The sequence below is a fragment of the Nuphar pumila genome, chromosome 5 (assembly GCF_984573655.1).
Source record: "Nuphar pumila chromosome 5, dmNupPumi1.hap1.1, whole genome shotgun sequence".
NCBI classification, from domain to species: domain Eukaryota; kingdom Viridiplantae; phylum Streptophyta; class Magnoliopsida; order Nymphaeales; family Nymphaeaceae; genus Nuphar; species Nuphar pumila.
In genome coordinates this window covers 41,611,297-41,637,382 of record NC_143253.1, presented here as the reverse complement: position 1 = coordinate 41,637,382, position 26,086 = coordinate 41,611,297, and the positions used below count along the sequence as shown (strand labels likewise).

General features: G+C 37.1%; 1 protein-coding gene across 1 annotated transcript; it reads right to left on the bottom strand.

Annotated features, from left to right (window-relative positions):
* Positions 1-335: 335 nt before the first annotated feature.
* On the bottom strand, positions 336-2,453 carry LOC149837441 (uncharacterized). The gene is made up of 3 exons (XM_090008039.1): positions 2,357-2,453; positions 715-1,426; positions 336-537 (listed from the first exon to the last, which is right to left on the bottom strand). Exons 1-3 carry the CDS (start codon positions 2,451-2,453, stop codon positions 336-338), a joined length of 1,011 nt encoding a protein of 336 aa, XP_089864165.1.
* Positions 2,454-26,086: the final 23,633 nt, after the last annotated feature.

The following is a 26,086-nucleotide window of genomic DNA, read 5'->3' as shown; positions in this document are numbered from 1 at the left end:
ACATTGACATAGCCACAAGACACAGGAGGTCAACTTTGGAAACCCTGGGCTGCATGCCAATCACCATGACGGAGAATCTTGCAGTACAAGAGGAAAGAACAAAGGTCAATGAAAGGATGAGAAGTGCTCATAATACAGCCCAAAGCAGGGCAGAAAGAGCAAGGTTAAGACTTACCAAATAGACCTCGGAAAAATTTGTGGATAATTCTCACACAAGGAACCGGCTAGACCACAATGGCTGTCCTGTATATTGCCCCGGAAGTGGAGTAGGTTGGCTGTTATTCATCAGGACATTCTGCTGCAGCTGATTCGGTCTGTGTAAAAGCTTCAGTTGCTCAAGAAGTTGATAAGACTGCTGTTTTTGTTTGCTTTAACATCTCAACCTGCATGTTAGGAAGTTGCTTGCCAGGGAAAGGAAAACCAGTTAGGGCATTCTCATTGCTATTATCAGCAGGATAAAAGTATGCATGGTTTTTTTGTCCCAGTCCATTCAGTTCATTGTCTTTTGCCGATGACAGCCTGTAGCCATCAAGCCAGCTATAGTCATCCAACAAAAGATGTTCACCATTCCCAGAAAATTCATTCTCGGCTTCATTGCTATTTTGGCAGCACTGGACCAAACCCAAATGGTGGCCCAATGTGTCACACAGGCCGGCTCGCAGGACTTTTATTGGAAATTGTTGTAAAGGTTGATGCTTGGGAGGCTAAACCAACAGAATTGCTGATGGGGGCATGATAATATCTAATTCAGATGGTATCATAATTTCTGAAGCTTTATGCGGATTCACAAACTGGCTTGTTGCATACAAATTCTCCAATAGGGGAGGGAGAAAAGGCACTGGATACAAGGATCCCATACCATCTGACAATCCATTTCCACCAACTCCAAGGTTTGCCATCATATTAACCAAAGATGATTGTGGTTCCAAAAGCCATGATGTTGCAGTAGTAGAACTAAATTGCTGTACTTGGCCTTCAATAGAACTCCTAGAGGCTGAGGAGGGACTTACATCAATATTATAAGGTTTCTGCATCAAAGTTTGGGTAGGAACACTAGTTCCCAAGCCACCTTTCAAAGAAAGCTCAGCAGACAACTGATCATCACCAATAAAAGCTTTTATGGAACTCATTTCAGCTACCGTGGGCTTGAAAACAATTACCTCATCCTCTTCTTCTACTTCCATAATCAACTGGCTGTTGGATGCAGACACTGGTAAGACCTTAATGTTGTCAACAATCCGTTCCATATCGCCAGGCTTGGATGTATCTGAGAAGCTTGTAGGACTCACTTCAGGGTTCTGTGGCTCAGTACCAATAGCAAATCTGTTCGTCTTATAATCAAAATAAGCACCCTCCTGGTCAACTTGTGCCACACTCATGACAGCCCTCCCAACAGCTAGGATCCTCCGAACACGAGCAACTTTTGCTTTATCAGTGCCAATGCTAACATGAGAATGCTTTTAGAATATCGTGTGGGCATACATACATTGAACCACACATTGTAAAACTGTCTTAGGTTTACGCCCGGTTTATGTGATCTAATCTAGATGGGCCCTGTGGTATCTCATATGGTATGGTGCACTATATGAAGAGACCTACCCTATCTACAATTTTGTAATGGGTTGAATTGGAGACAAACTCCTAAATACGTTAGGTTATTGTCCCCAAACCTTATATAAAAGCCCTCCCTCTTCATACTCCCCATTATCAGACAAAGAATTCAGTCTCGCTCTCATTAGGTCTAGAGAAAGGAAAATGGTCAGATATACAAGTTCTGAAAGATCATACCGTCAACGATCTACCGAAACACTAATGGATTGAGGTACGCTTCCACATCAAATTTGGTTTCCGATTTCGTTTGAATGGTTTAACGAGAGCATGTAAATCGGTCATAATTAGTTTTCAGTGGATTTCTAAATCCAACAATTGGTATTAGAGCGCATGTTCCTGTTAAATCGTTGAAAAATTGCGATTTCATATATAATTTGTTTTTTCTTAATTTTTTTTTTACGATGATCCATTGTGGTTGCAGATCACCGTCGGGCGGCATGGGGTTCTGTTCCCATTTGGTTTGTCGGACAGGATAGCCATCGGGCTCATCCTATCTCTGCCGATCAGGCGGGAGGGCCATTTGGGCGTTCCGCATTTTTTTTTCTGATCGACGGTCTACCGTCGAGTGGTGCAGGGCTTGCCCCTTTTTTTACTACCATTCGAGTGTACGCTCGGTCTGATTGTCGAATAGGCATCTGCCTACTACGATCACTGGACGACTCAGGTGACCGCACAATCGAGCTCAACATAATATTTCAGAGCATGCGGGAGGGGTGTTCGACCCTCCCTCATTTTTTTTGGTCACCGGACGACAGGAGGTGTCGTTGGCTGCTCGATTCATCGAGCAGCAGACGACGACCCTCATCAGGATGTCCAACGATGGAGTGCCCTGTTGACGCCATCGCTAGAGGATGGGAGGGTCGCCACTTTTGTTCTGGTCGTCGAACGGTGGGCGACGGAGTTCTCCCCTCTTTTTTTCTGTTCGTTGGACGACAAATGATGAATGACATCTAGTCTTTTGGGTCTGTCAACATCTGGGCCAGATTCGGCCAGCGTCGATGATCTTCGCATGTCGGCTGCTATTGCGGTCAGATTTGGCACCCCGCCGACGTTTTCAGTGATTCATTAGGGCCTTATTGGATTCTGACGAATCACACTGTTATCCACTCAGGATGAGGCATATGAGTTGAACCAGGCGAAATGACCTTCAGGCCGGTTCGACGCCCATTAGCCGACTCAGACTGCCAAGATGATTCAGCCGGGTCAGCCAGGCCAAGGCCGATTTGTTGCGCCCTCTTCAGCCGGGCCAGGACCAGTTCAACGCCCTCTTCGGCCGGCTCAGCCGGGCCAGGGCCGATTTGGCATCCTCTTCAGTCGGCTCAGTCGGGCCAGGGCCGATTCGGTCCTGTACATTACTGGGTAGAGGCCTCCTTTGGTGACCTGAACCGAGTTCGGTTACTAGTCGGATCAGACCGGCTCAGGTCGTGTTCGATCATGGGGCACATGACCGGTTCAGTCCCCATTTGGTTTTGGGGGACTGAACTGGGTCAAGCTGCATCGTTTTATGGGTCAGGTTTGGTTGGACTCAACCCGACAGTGCAAGTCTGTACCCGGGTTCGGCTGGACCTGTGCGTTATGCCTTATAAAAAAAATTAAGGATTTTATAGGGCTATTTGGCATGCATCACGGGTTACTTTGGTGGGTCGATATTCGATTACATTTTGGCCCATGTATGTTATTATGCTTGTCTTATTGTTCATGTGTATCTATTGACATATTTGAACCTTGGTATTATTTTGGGTCTAATATTTTAAATTGAATTAATCGAATCAATATGTTGCTAAAGTAACCTATGTTGTGTAGGTTATTTCATTTTGAAATATTACGATGTTTATATGTTTGCGGTTCATGCGAATAGTGATCAACCAAAAAAAAATTACTATTTGGCCGAGCCCAAATATATACTTTCAATAATAAATATGGGACAATTGTTTGGATTTCTATGTGAATAACGAGTCGGTCTAAAGAAAGACTCATTATTTGACAAGACCGATTATCCATGTTTTGATGATTGTATTGAGAGTACCACTTACAAGTTGACACTTCTGTCCAAAGACTAAGTGTCAATGTTGTGCTGGGTATCTTGTGATGAGGTTTACCACTGTTTAAATATGTTATTTTATGTTATTGCATGTGAGCAATGTATGTTAATCGTGAGTTTGTTTGTTCTTTATTCAGTTAATACATCTTCTTCTATGATATCTACAAACATTAATTCCATCCCTGTTTTGAGTGGTTTCAATTTCAAGAACTGAAAAGATGTTATGATTGTGCTTGGATGTATAAATCTAGATCTTGCAGTATGAGAAGATCAACCACCTGCTCTTACGGATAGGAGTTCTACTGAGGATAAAAAGAACTTCGAGCGGTGGGATCGATGTAATTGCATGAGTCTCGTGATCATGAAATGTGCAATTCTTGAATCCTTCAATGGCACCATGTTCGAAGAGACAAATGCCAAATGTTTCCTTAAAGAAATAAAAATATGTTTTGTAAAAAATGAAAAGGCTGAGACAAGTACTCTTCTTTCGAGTCTTGTCTCAATGAGGTATAAGGGCAAAGGAAACATTCAGGAGTATATCATGGAGATGTCTCATCTTACTTCAAAACTCAAGGCACCAAGGTTAGAGTTGTCTGAGGACTTACTCGTGCACTTGGTTTTGATATCCCTTCCTGCACAGTACAACCAGTTTAAGGTCAGTTATAACTGTCAGAAAGAAAAATGAGCTCATTTCACACTATGTGCAAGAAGAGGATAGGATAAAGCAAGAGAAGACTGCGAGTTTTCATTTGGCAGTAACCTCTAAGGACATGTTTAAGAAAAAAAAATGACTAAGGAAGTTTTAGTTGATCCTCAATCGCAGAAGAAACAGAAAAGACATCAGGACCCAAAGTCTAGTTGTTTCTTTTGCAAAGGGGAGGGTCACATGAAGAAGGATTGTACCAAGTATCGTGCCTGACGTGAGAAGAAAGGTACACTCCTTACTTTGGTTTGTTCTGAAGTTAATTTGACTTCTGTGCCCGAACACACTTGATAGATGGATTCTGGTACTACCACTCACATAAGTGTGTCTATACAGGGTTGCCGACCGATAATTAATGCTGAAAGATTTATCTATGTGGGCGATGGCAAAACAGTTTAAGTCGAGGCAATAGAAACTTTTAGGTTACTTTTAAATACTGAAAATTATTTAGATTTGAAAGAAATATTTATTGTGCCGTCTTTTAGGTAGAATTTTGTTTCTATTTTCATTTTATACAAATACAGTTATTCTTGTTTATTTAGAAATAATGAATTTAAATCGTTTCTTGATTCAAATCTTATTGGGACTGGTTCTTTATCTATAGTTGATATTATTGCCTTAATGAAATCTTGTAATTAAGTTCTCGTGGTACAAATAAAAATTGATAAATGAGAATTCTGCTTTGTTATGACATAAGCGCTTACGTCATATTTCTAAACAAAGAATTGAAAGGCTTGTGTTAAATGAGATTTTTGATTCCCTTGATTTCACTGACTTTCAGGTTTGTGTTGAGTGTATAAAAGAGAAACAAACAAATATAAGAAAATTAGGTGCCGAAAGGAGAACAAATGTCTTAGAACTTATCCATATAGATATTTGTGGACCCTTCCCTACGGCTTCTTAGAATGGTCAATAATATTTTATTACGTTTATAGATGACTATTATCGTTATGAGTACCTGTATTTAATTCATGAAAAGTCTTAGTCCCTAGATGTGTTCAAATCCTATAAGGCCAAAGTTGAAAACTAACTTGAAAAAAGAATTAAGGCCATCAGATCTGACCGTGGTGGTGAGTACTATGGAATATATGATGGATCAGGTGAACAATGTCTAGGACATTTTGCTAAATTCCTAGAAAAATGTGGGATCGGCCTTCAGTATACCATGTGAGACACCCCTATCATGAATGATGTTGCTGAAAGACGAAGCATGACTCTTAAGGATATGGTAAGGAGTATGATTTCTCATTCTACCTTACCAGAGTCTCTCTTGAGAGAAGCATTAAAGACTGCAGCCAATGTTTTGAACAGGGTACCCTCTAAAGCAGTAACCAAGACCCCATATGAATTGTGGACATGCCGAAAGCCTACTTTGAAACATTTTCATATTTGGGGATGTCCAACTGAGGCTAGGCCGTACAAGCCATATGAAAAAAAAACAGGATTCCAGAACGATTAGCTGCTATTTTGTTAGGTATTCTGAAATCTCTAGGGGCTATAAGTTTTATGACCTTGCGAATAAGTACTTTTTCAAAACGAAAAACGTTTGTTTCTTTGAGGGTGCTGAGTTTAGGGGGATTGATAAAGTAAAAGACATTGCTTTTGAAAAAAAGTCTCTTTCTCTTCCTACAGTTATGGATCATAATGATTAGATTTTCATTCCTGACATTGTTCCCACAAATTCAGATCAAGGTAATGCTTTAGATGTCCCTATCCAAAATTAAGCTTTTATTCCTGGAGTTCAAACTTAACAACCTCAAGAAACACCTCAAGAACCGGTGCCACTAAGAAAATCCACTAGAAAGATAAGAAGGGCAATTTCAGATGATTATATTGTCTTTTTACAAGAACATGATGGTGATACTGGCCTAATGAAAGACGATCCAATCAACCTTCATCAAGCCACCCAAAGTTTTAACTCTCAAAAGTGGATTAAAGCAATGCATGAGAAAATTAAATCCATGAGAGACAATGACGTGTGGGATCTTGTCCCATTACCTGAAGGTGTGAAACCCATTGGTTGCAAATAGATATTTAAAACAAAAAAGGATTCAAAGGGTAATGTGAAAAGATATAAGACCCAGTCTTATTGCAAAAGGGTTTACTCAAAGAGAAGATATTGACTACATAAAGACTTTCTCTCCGATTTCTACGAAAGACTCTTTCAGGATTATGATGGCACTTGTGGCTCATTATGACTTAGAGCTATATCAGATGGATGTTAAGATTACATTCCTTAATAAGAACATCAAGGAGACAATATACATAGTCCAACCAGAATATTTTGTCTCAGGCGATGCCAAGAAAATGGTTTGCAAACTAAAAAAATTCATCTATAGACTTAAGCAAGCTTCCCGTCAGTGGTATCATAAATTTTATCAAGTTGTCCTCTCGTTTGGTTTTGAGATGAATGTGATTGATAAATGCAAATACCATAAGTTCAGTGAGAGTAAATTTATTTTTCTAGTTTTGTATGTGGATGACATATTGCATGCCAGTAATGATATAGGCATACTGCATGAAACCAAGAGATTTCTGACAAAGAAATTTGAAATAAAAGATATTGGGGACACCTTTTTTGTATTAGGGATCCAGATACATCGAGATCGTTCTCGGGGTATTCTTGGATTATCATAAAAGAGTTATATCGAAATGAAGGATTGCAAACTAGGGGATACTTCCGTTGCTAAAAGTGACAAGTTTAGTCTCGCTCAGTGTCTCAAACACCAGTCTGAAATTAAGGTTATGAAACAGATTTCTTATGCATCTGTTGTGAAGAGTCTTATGCATGCTCAAGTATGTACGCATTCGAATTTAGCATACATTGTTAGGATGTTAGGCATATATCTTAGTAATTCATGTATGGATCATTGAAAAGCAACCAAAAGAGTTATGGAGTATTTGCAAAGAACAAAAGGTTACATGCTCACATACAGAAAGTCAGATCAGTTGGAGATCATTGGGTATTCTGATTCTGACTTTGCGGGATGCCAATAAAATCGCAGATCTACGTCAGGCTATATTTTTCTGTTGGTCGGGAGAGCTATTTCCTAGAAGAGTGCCAAGCAAACACTCATTGCTTCTTCCACCATGACAGCAGAATTTGTAGCTTGTTATGAGGCATCCAACCATGGGATATGGCTACGTAATTTTGTCACAGGGCTGAGGATTTTGGATAATGTTGAAAGATTGCTAAAGTTATTTTGTGACAATAATTCAACAGTGCTATATTCCAATAACAATAGGAGTTCTTTGAAGTCAAAGCATATTGACATTAACTTCCTTGTTGTTAAAGAAAGAGTGCAGAATGGTCAAATATTGATAGAACATATTGGCACAAACTCCATGATTGCGGATCTGCTTACTAAAGGTTTGCCACCTAAGGTCTTTCACGAGCATACTGCTCGCATGAGTATTTTATCATTTTATGATATGCTGGTTTAGTGGGAGTTTGTATTTGAACGTTCTATGATATAATAATTTTTTTTTTGCCACTTTGGTATAAAGTTAAAGTTTCAGGTTCATTCTGTACTCATTATGTTGTGATCTCACTAAAGTTTTTAGTAGGACCAATTAAAAATAGTCATGTTTGATCACATTGCATGTAATTTCCATGCTTCACATCCATATTTGATCCATGTCATTTGGTTATGTCGATATACGTGATCATTGATAGGTCCAATTACGTTATTTGTAATAAAGACCGTTTTGGTTTTATGTTGACATGATCAATGGACTAGATTGATAGAGATATCAATTGATAAGACAATATTTTTGAGCTCATAAGGTTACAATGTGTGATTATAAAGTTACGTATGTGGCCCAAGTGGGAGATTGTTAGAAAATTATGTGAGCCTACATACGTTGAACCACATATTGCAAAACTATCTTAGGTTTAGGTCCAATTTATGTGATCTAATCCAGATGGGCCCTGTGGTATCTCATATGATACGGTACACTATATGGAGAGACCTGCCCTGTCTATAATTCTGTAATGGGATGAATTGGAGGCAAACTCCTAAATACATTAGGTTATGGTTCCCAAACCTTATATAAAGGCCCTCCCTCTTCAGACTCCCCATTATCAGATAGAGAATTCAGTCCCTCTCTCATTAGATCTAGAGAAAGGAAAATGATCAGATATGCAGGTTCTGAAATATCATACTGTCAACGATTTATCGGAGCGCCAATGGATTCAAGTACGCTTCCTCTTTAAGTTTGGTTTCCGGTTTCGTTTCAACAGTTTAACGAGAGCATGTAAATCGGTCATATTTGGTTTTCAGTGGATTTCTAAATCCAACAAATGCTTCTTTGAGAAATTTAGTATAAGTTGGGCAGGTTAAAGAGATAGAAATCATCTGAGTTCAAAATCTTCAGACAAGGCAACACGACCACCTGGTTGATTTTCATCATAGGCACTCGTATCATAAAAGTAGGCATCATTGTCACTGTCATCTACAGGAACAACACCATTCACCACAAGCATCTACAGGAACAACACCATTCACCACAAGCTTATTCAAGAAGGAAATACACTGCCTCCAGTTAAATGATATAGCTCGACATCAATGCCACCAGCTATGTCCAAATGACATGCCACCCACTCGATAAAAACCAAAACAATAAGCAAAAGGTAACTTGAAGAGATATCTTTTAACTGGACACATCTCTTCAAAATATGTAACAACCCCGAAAAATGGAGATTTTTGTTTTAAACAATTGCGAAAAAAAATTCAAGGACCTGGGACATATTACAGATTTAATATTCACAATCCAATTAATCATTTAGAATAAATTTAAACCATGAACTAAAATTTCATTTACTTAATCAAGTCAATAAAGTTCCAAATAGTTTCAAAATCAAATCTAGTTATCCAGTGAATGTTAGACCCCAGGCCACCAAACCATAATCCTCATGTCCTCCGGCTAGCTAGTTCCTTAATCACGAAGCCTCAATATTTAAAAAATATTTTTAAAAATCAGGTAAGAACCGAAATCCTCGTACGAGACCATCTAAATTCTCAATAGTAAAAAAATACCATAAAGTAAATCAAGCACAAGTTTAAAAGAATTCACAACATATTATCAGAACAAACTTACCACCTAAGCAGTTCAAACAAGCAAATAGAAATTGCATGCTAAATTAAACATTTAAAAATGCATGAATTTGTGCAACATGCATGAATATCTTTTAAGTTCATTAATCGATATTTTCTTTTGCATGCATGTCACTACTTAATGCACATCCAATTTTTAATGTTCATTTGCTTAACAACCCTCATATACTATTTTTAAAATTGGATGTGCATTGAGTAGAGACATGCATGCAAAAGAAAATATTGATTAATGAACTTAATAGATATTCATGCATGTTGCACCAATTCATTCATCTTTAAATATTTAATTTAATATGAAATTTTTATTTGCTTGTTTGAACTGTTTAGATGATAAGTTTGTTCTGATGATATGTTATTTGTGAATCCTCTTAAACTTGTGTTTAATTTATTTTATTTTATTTTCTTACTGTTAGGAATTTAGAGGTTTCGAACGAGGACTTCGATTCTTACCCGATTTCTAAAAATATTTTTTAGGTACTGAGACTCTGTGATGAAGGGATTGGCTGGTTAAAGGACACAAGGATTATGGCCTAATGGCCCGGTGTCTGACGTACACTGGATAGCTAGATTGATTTTGAAACTATTTGAAACTTTATTGATATTATTTGATTAAGTAAATGAAATTTCAGTTCATGGTTTAAATTTATTTTATGTCTGAAATGGTTGATTGAGTTGTGAATATTAATCAGGTCCTTAGGATGTTTTTCGCAATTGTTTAAAAAAAAATTCTGCATTTTTCGAAGGTCGGTTGGGGTCGTTACAAAATATACCCTACAAACTCAAAAGTTGAAACAAATGCATCTGGAGCAGAAGAGAACATTGCAAGATCTCATCATATGACTGCCCTTCAGTATCTCTATTCGCATTGTGAACAGTAAAAATTAGAATAGCAATAAGCCAAACAACTACAAGCGCATTCTCAGTAATATCTGAACCAAAGTTCAGCTCTTCCTCAGCCCCAGCAGATGAAAGCAGCACATGTAGATTGATTACTGATGAAAAAACTTCTGGAAATGTTTGAAGACTGGGAGGAAAAAAGTGTTACAAACCAAAAAGGTGTGTTACCAAGAAAGCAAACCAAAAAGTAAACAATATGTTCTGAAACGTAACGAAGAGTAATACCTAGTACGTGTGAAAAGAATCCCATTTAGTCTCACAAACTGAATGCAGAAGTTTTTACATGTATTTGAACTGCCAACTGTTTTGTCCTTATAACTGGAGCCTTCCCTCCTGTTATCTCTAGGCCAAAGCCGTGTTCCTCCTCTACCTCTTCCTCTCCCGGATGCTCTAACATTGACCATCTTGACCGAAGATGATTTGGCATCTGATGGAAGCCGAGAGTAACTTTGATGGTTCTGTGAACAAAACAGAAAACTTCCTGTGTTAGACACATGCAATAGCGGGCTCTATTAAAATTTTAATCATGACATGATAATCTAAACTAGAGGAGAAACTTCAAAAATCCATTGGCCAAGAACCACAAATAGGCAAGAGATCTACAGTATATGAATCAACACAAAGAATTGGTAACATATGACTGCCTAGAAGCAATTAACTACTGCAGGATGTATTTAACATGCACTCAAAACAAAATACAAATAAGATGCCTACTAGTAAAAAATCTAGAGAGTAATACCTTCTCAAACAAAATAACGAGGTTGTCCCTTGCTGTTGAGCAAGGGCTTTCAACAGCAAGACTTCGGAAATAAGCTTTTTATATATAAATAACCGAATCCTCTCTCAAATATGAAGCCAAAATAGCAAGCTGAAAAATAAATAACCACATTTGATAATCATGTACCAAAACTGGAAACATGAAACGAGCACACAAGTGCATGCATGTGTCTACATGTGGGTGCAGGTGTGCAATCAAATGAGACGAGAAAAAGACCTGATGATGAGGGTTGCCACTCCTAGGACACAAAGAAGCAGCCTGCATATAGTAACTAGATGCAACTGCATAATTCCGGCGGCCTAAATTTCCTTCTCTATAAAGTTCTCTATACCGAGCAAGATCACCCAAGTTTATAAGACATCGATGACAGGACATAAGACCTTTCTTCTTGTCCACAGACCTCTTCTCATCCTTGCTAAAGTAATCTCACCATCAACACTATCAGATAAATGATCCAATGAAAGCCCATATTTTGACTTGATCTTAAGAATCAGATCATGATAAAAACCAGTGGCCTCAGTAAGGAAGCTTTTGAAAAAGGAACAAATTTCATTTCTCGATTCACGTTGAACATAAGCTTCACCGCTATGTGCCTGAATAGTTCCAACAGTTGCCGAAGAATCAATACGCAGGCGAGCTCGAAATTTCTCAATGCATCTATAATGCAACTGCCACAATGCATGCTCTATATCATGAGGTTCAGAAAAATGACAATCTGCAAGAAGGATTGATTCATAGTTCTGGCGCATCTGCCACCATTTTATGGGATCCGATGGGATCTTTGAGCGAGCTGACTTCCTAAGTTTCTTTTCGAACTCATCATTCTGTAAAAAAAAAAAGTTTAGAGAAGAAAGGAAGAAAAAGTATAATAACATGTGCAAGAGAAATGATATTTATCATGCAACTTATTCTGGATTTGTGAGGAGGAAAAACATTGCTCTCATTTGAGTGCTAACTTTGAACTAGGATTTCAAGCTTAAAGTAGTATATGTTCTGGAAATGGTACATCCAACAAAGGTGAAAAAGCGGCCTCCAAATACTCGGCACAAGTCTGAGGTTTAATTATGTTACAAAAGTAAACTATGCATAATGAACAGAAGTCATGAAACTGCATTTAAAGGAATGCCTGCAAAGGACATCAGCAATATTTGGTGTTATCTTCCCAAAGTAATGAGCTCCCATAAGGCTGATGAACAGCCTTTATGTTTATGCCCTACTCCCTAGATGCCACATATCAAGGGAGCTATATGACTTGTGGAGAATCTACTATCACTAGAACCACCATGCATGGAAGTATGACAACTCATGTTCATAGTACCCCTGTTATGTAATACTTCATATCAACAGGCATATGTCATTTTTTAATAAATGGACAGAAAATTCCACCACTTTCCATCATTTGTGATAAAGTTGGGATTCCTAGCCACATAAAACGACTGATGGGATTTAAAGGCTATAAAACTAGGAGAAGGAAAACCCTTGAGTTATATTTTCCAATCCATATGGACCCAAAGAAGTTTTACTGCCTGCTAACACCTTAAGCTGTTTTGTGCTGAGATATCCCTTGTCTGCTTCACATTAGAAGAAGACAAATAAAGTATACAAAGCATACATACAAGAGATTCATCTAGAAAAGTACCCTTCCTCTTCAAGCATGACTTGGAAGTTATCAGCACATCATACAACGCTTATGACTACTGTCCTAGGTCAAACTTCCTATAAGGTGAATTTGCCAGAAAGTGCTAGCTTCTTAACCAAGAAAATTCAGCAAAAGAAATCAGGCATACATAAGATCCATTGACTAATAGGTCTGGCGAAATTCACATGTTAAGTGCTTAGTCATGTTCTATCTGCCTCATGAATAATCTTCATAATGTGGAAATCAAGAAAATTAATTAGAGTGTAAAATCGCAAGACTATTCTTTGACCTCTATTACAACTACGATTTACCTAAAAGATGCATGAGAGTTATATGTGAGAGTCACATCAGAGGAGAAATCCGCTCTTCCAACACTGGCTAGAGGGAAAACTCTCAAAATGCAAAGAAACTTTGGTTCTTCAGCTCAAAAGACTCCAAACCTTGCAAAACTAATGTATGTGTTCCTCAAAGAACAGTCCTGTCTAGTCATTGCTGGCCGGGCACAAAGGTGTCCTGGGCAAGTTGAGTTTTTTGTCCCAAGTGTTCTTGACACCACTGCTCCAAGGAGAGGGGTGGAACACCACGAGACACCTAAAAACTGTCCTGCTGGACACGCAGAACATCGGGTTCCAGGCATCTTGCACATTCAATGTTTGTGTCAGGGGCGTGGAGCGTTGACAGCAGCGACCCATGGACGTTGTTATCCGTGCAATGAAATGGGCCCCAAAGGCACAAACATTGAACTCACAAACCAACATATTCTTCACAGTACAGGGAAAGGGCAAGCTAGCATGCCAAACTGAAGCATTGTATTCTATGAAGGGTCAAACATTCCCATCTCACCTTGTGGGAAGGATGGCTACAAGTTGCTGCATGATTGCACATTTCTATGCCACCACTAAATCTGCCACAACTTTGGAGCCACTCGGAACTAAGACATTCATTTGTACACTGATCCACTACAGATTAATCACACAGCCAAATTCTTTTCTTTGACATCCCTTTTTTTTGGATAAAAAGAGGGAAAGGTAGTGTTAAAAATAGTAAAAGCAAATAAGGGACAAACAAGAACATTGAGAGCTAAGAACATACCTACACTATTTCTAATGAAGACTAATCCATCTAAACAACCAGAAGTGTAAGTATTATCAAGCAAGGCCTAACTTGGTTGACCTTGCAGTACCCAATATATTGCTTTCACGAACCAGCCAAAGGTTTTTTTACATGTTCATAAATCATGGAGATGGAAAAGCTTATCATAATCCCCAAACTGTAATAAATAGTTTACCAACTAATTCATGAAAGGTCTATCTTTTAAAGATTGACTTAGTCAACAATGTGTGCAACACCACTAACCAAACTCACCCTGCCCTAGGAGATGGCAATTTGCAAAGATGCACTAGTATTATAGAACAGCAGCAGGCAGAACAATTAGATATCATGTATACACTTAACAAGAATGAGCATTGCAATGTAACTCGTAGCATAGAACATAATCTCACTCATATATGGAGACATCTTTTTAAAAATTCTCATGCTAGACCATTTGGCTCTCTCTTTAGCATGAAGTGTTTCCAACCTTATTTTATTTCTTCTTTGAAGAAGGAAAAAGCTGATTAATAACTTGACAAGGAAAGTGAAAAAAATTCAGGTCGAAAAGGAATCATTCCCAAAAGAAAGAAAATGATATAAAACTAAAAAATTGCCCTGTTAACTTAACCTATGCTTTGCTATCAATTTAAGATCTTGCCCTAGCCATCTATCTCTTTGCCATATTGAGACAGAGTTCTGAACCACCAATGCAAATGATGGGTGTGAAGGCAACTAAAAATCTCTCCAATGTCATGTTCACGGTTACTTCCTAACCACAAAACCAATTAGCTAAAGTTACAATGTTCTCCCCTGTCAGTGCTTTGTCAAAGTTCATGAACATTCAAATGCTCAAACAGACCAGTTCTTGCTAAAAACAACAAGGCATCTGAAAAGGATAACATTGATGAATTAAAAATTGCTAAAAAAAGTAAAAACTCTGATTCATGAGCTCACAAATCCCAACACAAAAGGGTCAAATTCAAAAGGGTTCATAGGGGACTTCCAGTGCACCTGACTGCTCACTATATGAGAGCCATGAGTCAAGATCATACAAAGAAGAAACAGACTGCCCAAGCAATTTCTGTATTTGACAAATTAAAGGCCATTGTAGTGTTTGTCACTTCAGCAATACAAACATAAGAATTATACCTTTATTTTTGTCTCACTAGAGAATGATCTTCTATGTACCAATAAAATCTTGCATATATATCACAATGCGTCTTTTTTTATTTCACTAGCAGCCTGACCAATGCCGCTGATACTTCTAAAGGCACAAAAATTTGGATCATTCAAACAAGAGACTTGGGCATTCTATCCAAGAGACTGAATTGTAAGATGCAATCAGCAAAAAGTAGGTCAAATCGACTCATCTCTGGGTGACATGCAATCAGCAAAGTCATGTTGGAGAGAACAACATCCCCTTATGGAGTACATAACCAATTCCATGGCCGACACAGGCCAAGATGAGCTAGCCTGGACAATTTAAACTTGGATCCATACAGATTGTACCAGGCTCAGTTAAACTCAAGCTAGCTTTTCATGAAAAAAAAATGAAGTGTACAGAAAAAAAGATTCTCAAATGTAAGCCACACAGATTAGCCAGTATACCTTTTTTTTGTTTCTGTTTGTGCTGGGTATATAAAATGTATACATTCAGTGACAGATACTGCTGAACGTGCATACCAAGTCCTTTATAAGCGGAAACTTAGGCTTGGACTTAGTTTGTTTAAGTGTTTTTTTTCATAATCATCCCTACCTTATGGATGATACCAAAAAACATCCCTACCTTATTTGATTTTTCAAAATCATCCTTACATTTTGAAACGTTAGGATAAATGCACTCTTCCATTATGTCATGTCTAGCTATCTTGAGGATGGTTCTTGCCATGGTTGGCAAAAAGGGAAGGATGATTTTGAGATATGGGATAAGGGAAGGACGGTTTTGGGGTTGCCTTATAAGGAGGGACGATTATGGAAAAAACTTTTTGTTTAACTAAACAAGCTCTGGTTTGTCACATTGCTCATCCTCACCATACTTAATCCATATCCTGCAGCACAACCATGTCAATGATATGCCTGTAATAAGAAAGACTTTGTTTTCTGAGAGAAAAACATCACCCCAAAAACAATGAATAAACAACCAAAACTGACATTCAGAAAGTCTATCATTCATTATCAGTTGACAATCACATAAAATAACCAAAACAACCCAATAAACCATCCCTTTGCATCTATCATTCTATGGTGAATCCCAAACTAAAACTTTGCCTATTGGCAAAAATTCATTTTTCCAATGAAATGCAATTCCTTCTGTAAATGAATACCATCTAAAAATAAAAGATCCATACTTCTAAAATGTGATATGTCTTGGAGAAAGAAACTAAGCTTAAAAACTATATACTTTTTAACCCCTCATGTAACTTGGGATAAAACTTATGAACATAATAAACCATAATATTTTTAATTTCTATATTCTAACAAAAAGCGTTACAACCTTTGAACAGAATACCAATTGCTGCAAAGGCAATGATGCCTTACAATTGGAGCGATACCAACACATTTTAATAAATGAAAAAGATTAAAAATATGCAAATACCACCTAAATAGTAAAAAGTATCATATACAAACAAAGGCTTCCTCCACAATAATCACAATTAAAGAAAGAAAAAGAGGAAATCAACCACCCTTTACTCAAAGATAGTGGCACAAGAATGGGAACAAAAAATCCAAAAGAACTGGAACAAAATGCTAGGATAAAAATTCAGACAGCTACCGTAGTCCATAAGGACTTTGAGCAAGAAAATTACAAATTTGAAAGCATGATAAGCTGATTTCAAAATAAAAATATTAAAAGAGGGCTGGACTGATGATTTAACTCTTCCTTAGAAAGATAATATGAACAAACCTTGTTATTCAGATGTTGAGCAAGCTCTCGTGGCATAATGGCAGAAGAGTCTTCCATTGGGACAGTCATGATCCATCAACATGATTCATTTAGATTGCAGCAAATATCTGAAAATTTTAAATGCAGGAATACTTGTAATTTTACTTTTGGAAAACAAAATACTGACACAACAATTATTTTAATCAGAAGGTTCAGCTGCACAATCCATCAAGAGACTGCTTAAAGTCGCCCGCACATCCCAGGAAACCAATTAACATAAAATAAGAGGAAGGAACAATCACAAGGAAAGGAAAAAACAAGCTAAACAAATTAAAATAGATAGACACTTATTCAGAGAAGAAAAATGCAAAAAAAGGCAAAGGGATTCCACATCAACAAAAAAAGGCAAAGGGATTCCACATCAACAAAAAAAGGATAACACAAACATAAAGTGAGCGACCAAAAACAAAACAAAGCATACATTATCGCTCTCTCTCTTATAAAAAATTTAATTATCAATTTGATGGATCTATTTTTAATTTGCTAAATGTTTCTAATAAAACGTAATTGATTTAAAGAAGGAAAAAATATCTATTCTGTCAAAAGAAAAAAGTACATGATGTTAGCTTTTGACCTCTCTAAAGCCAAATTTATCCTCTTTGGAAATAAATATCAAGTGGGAATAGATTTTTAATAAGATCAAAGGGAGAAGATTGAAAGGAATTCAGTCACACACACACAAGACACGGTTTATAGTGGTTTTGTTTTTCAACCTACATCCACTTTTCCTATCACTCTCACACACGCACACGAGATAGGTTTTCACTATTTAAAAGAAATGTACAAGCCATGATTTTACAATTTCTAATTTGATTAGAATTATTGCTAAACTAATCCTCTTTTGCTTGGGATACAAGTCTCACAATTTTAGTAGGATCTTCTTCCTTGATTTTAGAAGGCCATTGGTTTCCAATTTCCTCATTGTTTCTAAAATCCTTTTCTGACACTAACTCTTGAGCTGAACGGGACCTTAGATTGGATCCTGGATTGGACATCTTAACAATTATCTGCATGATATTATGGCTTAAGACGCTCCAATAACTTCAAAGCTTTGAATCGATATTCAAGCCTATTAATGTCCAAATATAGCAATTTTCACTGCAATAACTAATAACATGGTATCGAACAAGCTTAAACACCATCTCAAGCCAGAAAAGTATATCAAAACCAGCATGGATCTAAATAGTGATAGCTTAAGCTAGGGGTGGCAAAATCTGACCTGACCCGCCAACCCACTTCTTAGCCGGGTTAGGGTTTGGCTTAAAAGGGTTCGTGTCGTAAACAGGTAGACCCACCTAACCCGTTTATTAAACGGGTCGTGTTCGTGTTAGGGGTATGCCAACCTGCCAACCCGTTTGAGCCATTTAATAAACGGGTTAGGCGGGTGGGTCAACCCGTTTACACGAACCCGTCAACCAGCAACCCACAACCCGTTTATATATATATATATAAACTTATCTAACCCTAACTTCTAACTTTACACTTTAGTCACCCACCTAACTCCTTCCTACCCAGCCGCAGCCGAGAGCCCGAGACCTCTCCTCTCCAGTGGTGGTGTGCGCTGGTGCGGTTATCGTGTCTATGTTATCGGGTCGGCCCGTTTAATAAACGGGTTGCCGTGTCGTGTCGACCCGACCCGTTTATTAAACGGGTTAACAGTGTCATGTCGGGTTACCCGTTTAATAAATGGGTTGTGTTTGTGTTTGTGTTTGCTACATCTGACCCATTTAATAAATGAGTCATGTTCGTGTTGAGGTATTCTGACCCGCCAACCCGACCCGATTGCCACCCCTAGTTTAAGCACATAACCCCTATGGAATGCAGTCAGTTCATTCTTAGTCTTGAATAATGAGACTAGCGATATGTTGGCATCATGTGCACCCTAAAAGTTGAGCTTCCGCTGTCATGTCAATGGAGGTTATATTTTTGAGTTAAAAAAAAGAGATGCAACTTTAAGGCTCGGTTTGGGTGGCTTGAAATGTCAAAGTGTATTGTGGTTTTCCTAGTGCTCTGTATCCCTCTCTCTTTTGTTTGGGAGAGTGGTGTTGCCAAAACATTGTATAGCCAATGGAGTTGACATCCCCAACACGACATTTCAACACCATTCACAAGAGAATTTTTTTTAGTTAACTCCATCCTCAATGCCACATTTTGCAAAATCATATTTTGCAACACATGAAAATGTTTTTTCCATCTTAATGCAAGGCTCCCACATAGTGCCCAAAGAGAAGCTTTCATTTATAGCTTTGTGTTTTCAAACTCACATCTAGGCTAGGGGTGTCAATTTCCATGCTGAGATTCACATGATCATCTTGGAAAAAACAAGATTGCAAATTGCACAACACGGACAAAGATTAGTTGGATGATCTTCTTCCTATTGCAAACTGTTATGTGTGCTTTGAATTCTGGACCTGCTTTGCTCCATGACTCGTTTCAATATAATTTAGGAGAAAATTGGAGGTTTGTGGTGGTACATACTTTTCCAATGTTTGCAATTTTTCTTAATTAGTAAGTAGGAGTTTGCTTGCGTAATTGGAAAATTGTGCAATACTTGGAGAGGTTTATGAGAGTTTTGGGTGTATTGGGTTTTCTCAAGGGTTTTAAGAGGGAGTGGTGTAACATCTCGGTATCTCCTCTTTGTTCATCATAGTGGAACTTTAGTTTCCTTTGCCCATGGACATAGGTCATAGATCAAACGACGTATATTATGTGTTTTTCTTTGGTTGTGATCCTTATTGTTGTGGTTTACTTTGTTTTTGCTCATGCTTGCTTAACAAAAACCATGATTGAAGCCATTTTTTTAAGAGCATGACCAAGGCTGTCTCAGCCCAAGTAGTTGGGCTGCAAACATGATGTAACCCCTCACTGAGGTTACGATGATCAAGCTACATTTGGAAGATTCACACATTTTATAAATTTTAATTAATATTAAGAGGATTATTATATGATAATTTTTTGAGTAAATCATGTTTTCAAAGAGGGTTTTCCTTTGGAAAACCCTTCTTTTTCCATGGTTTGATAGCTCTAAGCCAAACCCACGTGTGTGAGGGTTTGTTTAGGATCTATGGATGTGAAAAATTCATGAAATTTGTACCACGAATTCCGTTTTACAAGTAGAGTATAGATCACCTACCTTTTTGTCGAAAATCCATTCCTACGCACACCGGTGGGTTTTTTCGCATCACACATGATCTCAAATGGAACTGACCAATCAGGAGAACGTAGGATGGGAGTTGTGGTCAGGGCCTCCTTCAAAGATAAAAATACCTTCAGACAGGCATCATAAAAAACAAACGGCTTGTCTTTCGACATCAGGTTACATAACGACCTCGAGATTTTGCTGAAATCTTGGATGAACCACCGATAGAAACCCGTATGCCCTATGAATGATCGCACTTGCCGTAATGAGGTCGGTGGAGATAATTTCATAATGGACTTCACTTTGGCCTTATCAACCTTAATCTTTTTCTTGGACACAATATGTCCAAGAACAATCTTCTGCTGAACCATAAAATGACTCTTCTCCCAGCTAAGCGCGAGATTTGTCTTCATACAATGTTTAAGCACTCGTGATAATTTTTGGAAACAATCATCAAATGAAGAGCCATACACCAAAAAATCATCCATAAAAATCTTAAGGACGTCATCCACCATATGAGAAAAGATCACCATCATGCACCGCTGAAATGTTGTTGGGGCATTGCAGAGCCCAAACAACATTTTTCTAAATGCAAAGGTGCCATATGGGCAGGTGAACGTCGTCTTCTTTTGGTCCTCGGGGTGAACGCCCACTTGATTATATCCTGAATAACCATCTAGGAAGCAGAAATAATGCTGGTCTATGGGCTCTCCTATTAAGGGATTCAGGATTCTCTAAAGTCTCCACAAGCTCGGGGTCAAGCGAGCATCACCCTTGAATGCACCACCCCTTCTTCTCCAAGGAGGGCATATGGGAGGAAGAAAGAAGAGAGACGGGAGGGAGATAGGAAAGTAGGAGACCTCAAAAAGGAACACAGAAACTATGAGAGGTGTTGTAGGAGGAGGTTGAAAGTCTCTTATTTTATAGCTTCTTATGGGGTTTCCCAATCCCATATGGAAACCTCTTTTAGGTCTTAGAAAAATCTAAATTTCCTTTAATTTAAATGTAACTTAAAAAATATCAGCTAATTAGAATTCCAAAATAATTAAGAAACTATGAAATACATTAGCTAATTAGGTTTATTAGTTAAAATAAAAATTATTTTAAAATGAATTGGATTGGGAAGGTAGGAGAGGATGTCCCCCTCCCCTTCCCCCGCCTGGGTGGGCTTGCCTAGATGGAGTCCACCCTATAAAGGATTCCAAGGTCTAGGAGAGGCCCATCCTCTTGGATCAAATCAGCTTAATTTAGTTCCAATTAATTCCAAAGTCAAATTCTACCCCAAATTAAGTCCAAATTGAAATCCAATCTAAATTCAATCTCAAATTGAAATTCAACTCCAAATTGAAATTAAATTCCATAATGAAATTCAAATCAAATTGAGATTCAAATTAACTTGAGATTCAAACTCAAATTGAAATTCCAATTTAAATGAAAATTCAAACCAATTTTGAAACATAAAATTTATCTTTATTTATCAAATAATTATAAAAAATTCTCAAGTATTATAATAAAACTTGGATCTAGATCTACAGAAAATGGGTCATCATCGATTGCCTAGACTACAAAACTTTGATTTGGGTCTTCCATAACTTGAACCGGGTCTTCGACATTTGGCTTTGTAGTAATGCTTGGATCCACAAAAATCCCTTGGTATAATATATTTAGATTTAAGTACACCAAAATTGGATTCATTTGGGCCAATGAGTGTGGATCGGGCTCTTCAACATGGGGATCCCTTTTACTTGATAAGGGCAATGGATCTGGAACATGGTCTTTTAAAATTTTGACCTATCAGCTGCCAATTTTTTATATAGAGCAAGTCCAATTGAAGTGAAGTGGTGATTACAATAGACAGTTTGTTTGGAGCTAGAGCAAGTGTGCGACAGTAGTAGGAACAAGTTGAAAAAAGATTTTGAGAGTCTATCATATCAATTTAGATTATCATACCATTGGTGTGAGTATAATTGGTAAATGAGCCAAATGAACCGAAGAAAGGGTGTTGAAGCTTAGTTTATTCATGTAGTGAGCCAAGGTGACACTAAAAAAAGTCTACCTTTACCGACATGAAAAGTATGCCAGTAAAGGTCTTTACTAGCATTGGCAAAGCGTTAGTAAGTGCGCCAATCTAGCACTTGTTAATAAAGCCTTTACTGGTGCAAATTTTTTTCACGTCAGTAAATATTATATATATATATATATATATATTTAAATTAAAATGCAAAAAATATATTTATTGGCATGAAGTTTATGCCAATAATGTGCTCTTTACTGGCAAAATTTTTGCCCTAGTAAAGACCTCTTTAGTGGTACAAATTTCATGCCAATAAAGATATTTTTTACAAAAAAAAAGTGAGAAAATATCTTCACTAGTCCAAAATTTGCACCAGTAAAGAGATCTCTATTGGCATAAATTTTGCATCAATAAATATATTTTCTCACATTAAAAAAATATCTTTACTGGTAGGAAATTTACGCAGTAAAGAAATTTTCACGCCAGTAAAGATTTCTTCTTTTTGTTCACTTTCTCATTGTCAATATGTTCATTCATTTGTTCACGAACCCGCTTATACAATCAATACTATATGCATGTTCATTCATTCATTCATGAACTTGCTTATACAGTCAATATTATATACATGTTCATTCATTCATGAACCTGCTTATATATTCAATAATATATATATATATATATATATATATGTTCATTCAATCATTTATGAACTTGCTTATACATTCAATAATATATACATGTTAATTCATTCATTTATTCATGAACCTGATTACACATTCATTGAATACAAAAAGTGCTTACACATTTATTTATTCATGAACCTGTTATGCATTCATTTGTTTATTCTTTGGTTCATTCATGAATCAACTTATACATGCATTAAATATAAATACTACTATGCATACACACACTACTATATTTCTTCCTTCAACCCTACATAACTCCAAAACTTACAATTGAAACTCTTTAAGAAATACAACATGCAAATCATTCATACAGACACTACTATATTTCTTCATTCAACTCTCCATAACACCAACACTCATAATTGAAACACTGTAAAAAATACAACATGCAAAGTATTCATACACACACTACTATATTTCTTCCTTCAACCCTTCATAACTCCAATATGCACAATTGAAACCCAGTAAAAAAATACAACATGCAAAGCATTTATATACATACTACTATATCTCTTCCTTCAACCCTCTTTATGAAACCATAAAAAACATATATGCAAAGCATTTATACACATACTACTATATTTATTCCTTCAACCCTCAATAACTCCAACATTCATAATTGAAACCCTGTAAAAAAATACAACATTCAAAGTATTCATATACATACTTCTATATCTCTTCCTTTAACTCTCTGTAACTCTAATATTTACAATTGAAGCCCTGTAAGAAACATAATGCAAAGCATTCATATACAAGATTACAATATTCAATTAGATAAACTTATATAAGGAGCTTGTGAGGAACTTATTTGATTGTTGAACACCATTCCCATTGTAATACTCGTGATTTTTATCAGATAAATAAATTTAGATTTTAAGTCATTAAGGTGATACAAGACTATTTTATTGTTTTAATTATTTACTCATAATTGGATCTTGGATAACCTATTTGGATCCTTGAAGTAAATCGAATGTTAATGACAAAATTTCTATTTATGTACCTATAACACTTTAGAGGGGTCCGTAATAGCATATGTGATGGGTGGATCCACATTACGACATTTGGATCCTGGACTCTTGAGATTTAAATGTAGTATGGATCCAATTAAAATTTTAATGTTGGATCTATAATAAATTGCTGGAATCCACGATTCGGATCCGGGACCCATATCAATTAAGGTCCATATATATAATATCATATACATATATTAGAAATAAATAGATAAATAATAATAGTAATACAATAGTAAACACATATTAAATATATATAAATAATTTTAATAAATTTACGGTTGGATCCATATGGATCCAACTTACGGATCCATATCGCAAGAGGGACGCGGATCCAACACTCGGTTGGATCCCGGGTCTCGGATCCAGACCCGAGTCGCGCCCGCATACGCAAGGTAAGTGTATAGTTTTTTTTAACCTGATACCGGGCTACCCGATAAGCTGCGTAGGGTTCTGAGTGAACCCTAACGCAGAGCGATAGCGTGAAAGAAGAAGGGGTGTGCGCAGCCGCCGAAGAGGAGGAGGTAACTACCTCCTTCCGTTTTGGGGCCACCCGCCCTATTTACTCCCCTCCCACACCTCTCTTTTTCTCACTCACCTCTCTCTCTCTCTCTCTCTCTCTCTCTCTCTCTCTCTCTCTCTCTCGTTTTCTTGATTTCCCTCTCGACCCGAGCTTGGCAGCGAAGATATTATCGTCGGCAAGATCACTGCTGCTGCCATCGCCGGCGACCCTCTTCGTGTAGCTACAATCGTCAGCCAGCTTCCTCCTGTCGTCGGCAACCCCATTTCCACCAGAAAAAGGTAGGGATTTTGTGATTCTTCTTGCTAGGCCATGGATTGAGTCCAAGTGTGGTTGGGTTAGTCACGCAAAAAAAAAAACAAGACCCTGATTTGTGCAAGCAGCGAGTATCGGCCTGGATTCTCGGCTGCCGGAAAACCCAAGTCTGTGAGTAGGGGTTTCCGGTAACTATGACATCTGAGCAAAGGGTATGCTGAGGGAGTTCTTGGTTGGTGGGTCTTGAGTCGAACATGGGGCGTAGAGTTTCTGCACTTTTGTTTTTATGTGATATTGATTGCGTCAGGGATTTATGACATTTTTTATTTATTTATTGAACCTTGTGATCTTTCTGTGAACTGGCCTTAACCTTGATTATGTGGATGGCTGTTGTGTTTTACTTGCTTTTGATAGCGTATGCTGAATTAGGGTATTCTCTGAATTACCTTTTAGCTAGCAAGAATCACATTTGTTGCCATTGGTTGGTAGATTTATCCATGTTTCAATTTTCATTGGCTTTTCTAGACCTGTTATGTTGTTTGGACTGAGTTTTTTTTTTTAGCTAGAGAAAATTGGTGAAAGATTAACGCACATGGTGTGTTCTTTCTGCTTCTTGATAAAAAATTGTGTGCTTTATGATTTTATGTTTCAACTCCATATTGATTGAAATGATCTGGCCTGGAATTGTTTCTTTCATGATGGCTTAGTGCGTAAAGTTTTAAAGTGCATGTAAAGGTATTAATGATCTATAATCTGGGGTTTAAACATGGGTCAGGATGTAAGTTGTATAAATACTTCTCATACCTGTCTTGTTCATTCATTGTCCTGTTATTGGTTGCACTGATTATTTGAAGTTAAAAGATTCCTTAAGCTCAAAACTAATAGAAATAATCATTCTTGGAAGTTTGGGAGTTTTTCTTGATAAATCCCATTTCTTGAGCCTGCACTTGTTCTTTTTACCTTATGTAAACTTATATCAGATTCTCGATTCCTCAGATAGCTAGCAGGAAGCGTTAACTTCAGATTTTGGTTTTGTCTTACCTATTTTTTTTAGAAAAGAAAAACATATAATGAAACTATATCAGGCAGGTTTTCTTGATTAGCTTCATGAAACATAATGTCGACTGGTAATTTCTGATTTGCTTTACCAAAAAATGAATATATATATATATATACATATATATATATATATATATATATATATATATATATATATATACGTATAAAGAATATGCAATATGCATACTTCCTTGATTGGTCTTTAGTTTCTTTTTATATTGACGGTTGTTCTTGTTGGTTGATGATATTCCTGTGTAAGAAGCTACTCCAGTTCATGGAAGAGTCAAAGATATTCATATATTTCTGTTGTTATCATATTGCAGTTACTTTCTTTAAGAATAGTTTAAATCTTGCATTAGAAATAGATATTTGTTAAAACAAATTTTGAAGTTAGTTTATGTTTAATCTTCATTCTGTATTGAACATTCATGTTTTACATAATAGCACGATATTGTAGAACCCCATTTTTCCTATGTTGGGTTAGGAAATTCCTATGCTACTATGTATTTGTGTAATATCATAGTTGTGTATCACTTGATTGGCTTTCTTGATTAATATCACAGTTGCAAAGGACTTGGTTT

Coding starts and splice junctions, on each gene's coding strand:
- LOC149837441 (XM_090008039.1), bottom strand. CDS start 2,453: ATGGCGTCAACAGGGCACTCCATCGTTGGACATCCTGATGAGGGTCGT. Junction 1,427..2,356: donor ACGACACCTCCTGTCGTCCG/GTGACCAAAAAA, acceptor GCACTGATAAAG/CAAAAGTTGCTCGTGTTCGG. Junction 538..714: donor ATGCCCCCATCAGCAATTCT/GTTGGTTTAGCC, acceptor GGATGACTATAG/CTGGCTTGATGGCTACAGGC.